Source organism: Limulus polyphemus, unplaced genomic scaffold, assembly GCF_000517525.1.
Source record: "Limulus polyphemus unplaced genomic scaffold, Limulus_polyphemus-2.1.2 Scaffold2683, whole genome shotgun sequence".
NCBI lineage: Eukaryota > Metazoa > Arthropoda > Merostomata > Xiphosura > Limulidae > Limulus > Limulus polyphemus.
The window spans coordinates 19,884-25,373 of NW_013668293.1; the positions used below are offsets into that span (position 1 = coordinate 19,884).

The 5,490-nt window shown below is 32.9% G+C and overlaps 1 protein-coding gene across 1 annotated transcript in view; it reads left to right on the plus strand.

Annotated features, from left to right (window-relative positions):
• LOC106467626 (GPI transamidase component PIG-S-like) overlaps positions 1 to 5,490 on the plus strand; it is a 141,112-nt gene that overhangs the window by 8,778 nt on the left and 126,844 nt on the right. The window contains exon 2 of the mRNA XM_013927987.2: positions 5,006 to 5,142. Within this exon, the coding sequence (XP_013783441.1) occupies positions 5,006 to 5,142 (137 nt within the window). The remainder of the gene's footprint in view (positions 1 to 5,005; positions 5,143 to 5,490) is intronic.

A 5,490-nucleotide genomic window follows, 5' to 3' on the forward strand; every position in this document is an offset into this window, starting at 1 on the left:
ATCTTTTCTGTTTGCTGAGATATCACTCATGTACTGAATCAAACATGATGGCCCAACTCACATCTTTTCATTTTTGGAAACGGTACCTTATATACACTTACTTCAATATATGACATGTGAATAACCAATTGAAAGTTTAGAATGTCCCCAAAGTGGCTTTCTTAGCCATATTCATGCATTAGGATGCCATCTCATTCTTTTGAATCAAGATTTCAAGGAAGTAGGTTGTGTCTTTAGTCTGCTTGAAATTTCATATTTTTTTAGACCCAAATACACCTTAGTTACTAAGCTTGATAAATTATAGTGGAATTCTATGGTATCAATATACAGGTGGGCTCCGCTTTACAAATGCCTGGTTAATGAAAATTCAAAGTTACAAAAAAATGTTTTTGTACCAAACTCTGGAGTTATGAATATTCCCAAGAGTTACGAATTTTTTGGGGGTATTTTTTGCCAATTTCTTTCTCACAGTATTAAATGTTATTTATATTTATATTACCTAACTTAATCTTATTTAGCCTAAAGGTTTCTAATTTTTACATTTTTAGTTACTTGGATAATAATAAATAAAGATAAGAAAAACAAGAAATATATCATTCGCCCATGTATTCCTTTTTTTTTTGCCATTGACTGTCCTTCTGTGTTAATTCTAATAGTTTACATCAATACTACTAGTCCACCAAATATTTTTTTCATTAAGTAAATACATGGAAGAACACTGAATAATTTCATATGAACAGCTGAGAAACAGTTATTTCTGGGAGAAATTTTCTTGCTCTCTAACCATGTGACTTGTTGGAAAAACAATTTTCTCATCAGCTAAATTGTCAATTATCTGTAAGATCATGTAGGATGAATCATACTTTAATCATTCAGTTAATCATTAGGCTTTCTATTGATTATAAATTTAATAGAACTCGGCCTCAGAAAAATCTATAAGCAAATTGTGGCAAGAGGTTCTTGCATTTTGCATTGATTACTCTTTAGTTCCATAAGATTGAAGGATAAAAAATATAGATTGAGAAGATCAATGATGAAATTACCCAAAATATTTTACATATAATTTCATAATTTCAAGGGGGTGAACAAAAAAATCCAGAAGAGGAAATGGTTCAAGAACAAATATTCAAATTCTCACACTAGGGTAACTTGAGATTGTTTTTAAATATTTTGTTATATAATTAAAAACTTAAAACTTATATTAAAAGTTGAGTTGTTATCTATGGTTTGATGTCGAGTTTGTTTGTATATCATGGTAATTAAGTAGTTTAATTAAATTTTGAATGTAACTCACTAGAACGTCGTGACATGCACAATTTGACCAGCCCATGTGCAAAGAGTTCATACCACCTTGTGGTCTGTTTACATCTCCTGCAGCTTGTTTGAATCATGGTAGGTGACAACCAATGACTTCTCAAGTTTTATTTAGATTGTACTCAGCCCTTAAATCCAAAATGACTAGTAAGCATACTGCAAGTGATTCTAGTGCCAGTAGTAAGTCAAAAAAAGCAAGAAAAGCCATCTCAGTATCAATAAAACTGGAAATCATCAAAAAGTTTGAAGGCCAGAGACTCATGGAGATTGCCAAGGCATTCAAGTTCTCACCATCAACTATATCAACTATCAAGAAAGAAAAAAAAAAAGTTGTGCAAAGTCTTTGACACCTGCATCTGCTAAATTATTAACTAGGCATTGCCCTAACATAATTGAAGAAATGAAATGTCTATGAGCTCTATGGGTGGATGACATGAAGCAGTGGAAAAATTCGCAGATGACTGACATGGCTTTGCAAGAAAAGGCACTTTCATTATTTGAAGAAAAAAGAACAGACAGAACCAAGACCTTGTACAAGTACTAAAGAAACTACCACTTTTACTGCAAGTAAAGGCTAGCTCAACAGGTTTAAAAAAGGCACAATCTACACAGCCTAAAGATGACTGGTGAAGCAGCAGCAGCGTACCTACCAGTTCTAAAAGGTATTATCGAACAACAAAGATATATGACCCTTCAAGTTTTCAATGTTGACAAGATTGGTCTACACTGGAAGAAGATGCCAGACAGGACAGTCTTGTCAAGGGAAGAGAAGTCAGCACCAGGTCACAGAGTTTCTATAATTCTGGGAGGCAATGCAGAGGGTGATTTGAAGTTGAAACCCTTTATGATTCATCATTCTGCCAGGTCCAATAAGAAGGCTTGGACAACAAACAATTTTTGAGGATTGGTTTACCAACTTTTTCTGTCCTGCAGTGGAGAGATATTTTTCTATGAAAAAATATTTCCCATACAGCACTGCTGCTTGTCAACAATGCATCAAGCCACCCTATCAACCTAACTGACTTATCAACAAACATTCGTGTGGAGTTTCTTCCCCAAACACGACTGCTTTGATCCAACCCCTGGATCAAGGGGTCATAGCTACTTTTAAAGTATTACCTATGACACGTCTTCAGACAAATGAGCAAGGCAATGGACAGCGACAGAAACACCTCGATCAGAGATTTTTGGAAATAGTTCAACATCAAGGATGCCATAGACAACATAGCAGAATTTGGAAGGAAGTTACTACCTCAAATATGAATGGAGTTTGGAGAAAACTGTGGCCAGAATGTGTGCATGATTTTCAAGGCATCCCTAATACAGAACCTTTCTTAATGAAATTGTATCATTAGCACATCAGGTTGGGTTTAATGGAACAGAAGAGCAAGACATCAATGACTCTCTGGCATCACACCATGAACAACTGACGAATGAAGAACTTATGAACATTGATCAAGAACAGGCTGCTGATGAAGACAGACGACGAGGAACCAGAGCTGTAGTTGTTTTTAACATTGAAAATGCTGTCATATTCATTCTCCCTGTTTGATCAAGTTGTAGAAATCCTGACTAAAAATGACCTAAATTGTGATTGAAGCCTTAAACTTGAACACAATATGGAAAGTGCCCTAACTTCGTATAAAGAACTTTATACAGAAAAAAGTAAGCATGCTAAGCAAACAACATTAACAGCATTCTTCAGCCAACCAAAGTCTGCACCACTGCATCCTGCTGCATCTCTTCCTAGCCACGACAATGATGTTCTCACTCCTGTTCCAGTGGTTTCTCCTGCCCAAGATGATGGCTGCCAAGCAGATCCTTCTGCCGCTGTCTTTATTGATGAACTACCATCTACATTGTCAAGTGATGAGGAAGATATTGATTCAACTGTTCCAATGGATTCCCTTGCCAGTCCTCCTGCAGTTCACGATGATGACTGTGAAGCAGAAGTTCATTCTACCCCTTCTCCTACTAGCCGGTAACATATACAATGCCCTCCACCCACACCATCACCATATGTGTCAACCACTCCACTTTCTTGTACGTACAGTACTTAATTTGGATTTAATACATTTATTAATGGCTTATATTCTTTGTTTACCCCAAAAATATGATCACTGTCAGTTTATTATGTTTTGGCTAATATCATTTTTCGTTGAGATCATATCTCCAATTATATAATGGTAGTGAATGGGAAAATCTATCTTGCTTTATAAAATTTTTTCTTGAAAAGATTTTTCAGGAACATAACCCTTTTGTAAAGCTGGGTCTACCTGTAGTTATTTATGATTTTTTGGTTATTCAACTGTATATATAAAACCTAAAAAATTATTTTGTTTTATATCCTCTTATGTACGAAATTGTAAAAGGCTTACAACCTATGTCAAGCAGCAACTGAGTACAAAGGTCATAACTAGAAGAGATACTTGTTTGTTTTACTTCTTTATTTACTGTTCTATGTTTTAATAAAAATCAGTTTAAGAACTTATTTCTAAATAGTAATAATCTATATACTTATATAATGTATAATAATGAAAATGTGACTATATTTTACAAAATACTAGTCCACTAAAACACAGCCAAGACAGGTCACTTTGTAAAGACTAAAGGTCAGTTTTACATTAATGTATACAGTAACATGAGAGCACGTGTGCTGCATCATTGTAACTTCTGTATTGTTAGCCAGGCTGAAAAATCAATGTGTTAAAAATAATAAATACATATAAATGTATAATGTTATGAGATTTAAGCTATTTAGACTAAACATTTGTGTTTTCTTGTTATAATTTGTAGTCATTCTAGAATAAAAAAGCATAACTTATATTTATTTCCTAATTTTTTTATGGTGGTTATGAGGTCGATCAAATTGACCCAACCTGTACAGAGATACAATAGTGAAACTAACAGATGAAATATAAAGTTTTTTCTAGAAAAATGTTTGCTAATTATCTGGAGGTTATAAAGATTTTTCATGTGAAATTTGAACTTTTTCTGATGTATAAAAATATTTTTAATCTTAAAATCAAAATTATTTTGCATGTTGGATTGTCAACATTCGAAAAGGAAAAAAGACACAAGAAAAACATTACTTAATGAATTTTAAAACTTAATATAAAAAACATGGTATTTTCTGTGCAAAATCTTTGTAATGTTTACTGATAATATGCAAAATTTCTTGAAGATACACTTACTAATTTAAAAATTATAGCATGAAAACTATAACAAGCACAAAATGCTTATGAGCCCATGCAGAAAGAGTTAAGTGGTTAAGAGTAAATTTAATGCCTAAACTTAGGAAGTGCAGGAACCCAAAATATTTATTTTAAAAATATAAACTGCTTGGTGCTATGCCATTTTGTATATATTTCATTCATTACAACAACAGTTAAATATTTAGTTTAATTGCCTGTCTCAAAAAATTCTGTTTTGCACTTATCAATGAAAATTATCTTTTATATAAAACCATAGTCATATACATAGATATATGCACTGCTATATAAAAATATATTTGTGGGTCATGACTTTTGCTTATCTGACATAATTGAAATTAACTATCAAACATTTTGTTATAGGTATCCTGTTTCCAGTGGTTGTGACATGCATTTTTTGAAACTTTTATAATAACCTGTTGTATACAATGTGTACTTTCAATTCACAAATATTAATGCTTGGTGTGTATATCTTTCAGATGCTGGAGCAGTTTATGCCATCTGCACTTTTGCTCTGATTTTTGCCTTTGTTGGGTTTCCTTTGTGGTGGAAGACAACAGAGGTGTTTCGAGTTCCATTGCCTTACCAGAAGATGGATTCCTTACCAATGCAGAAAGTGAGTGAGTTTTCCTGAAATTATACACCTTTAAAGGATTAAATTATGGGGAATTTTTCCCTTTATCTGTTAACCCTTTCAAAATGGGTCATGGGTGAAAGGCTATGTCATCTTGTTTGTTGTCTCACATTCAAAATTTTATTGAACTACTGTTTCATGAATTTATATCAATAACTTTGGTATCAAACTGTAGATTATAATTCAAATTTTAGTACTACATATTACCCAATTTCTTAATTTAAAAGCAAATATAAAAGAAAACCCGGATAAGCATCAATTTTTGTGTGTCATGTGGTATGTTAAATGCAGCACTGGTTCAAATTAGAAGTTTTTGAAGTCAAGATGCTA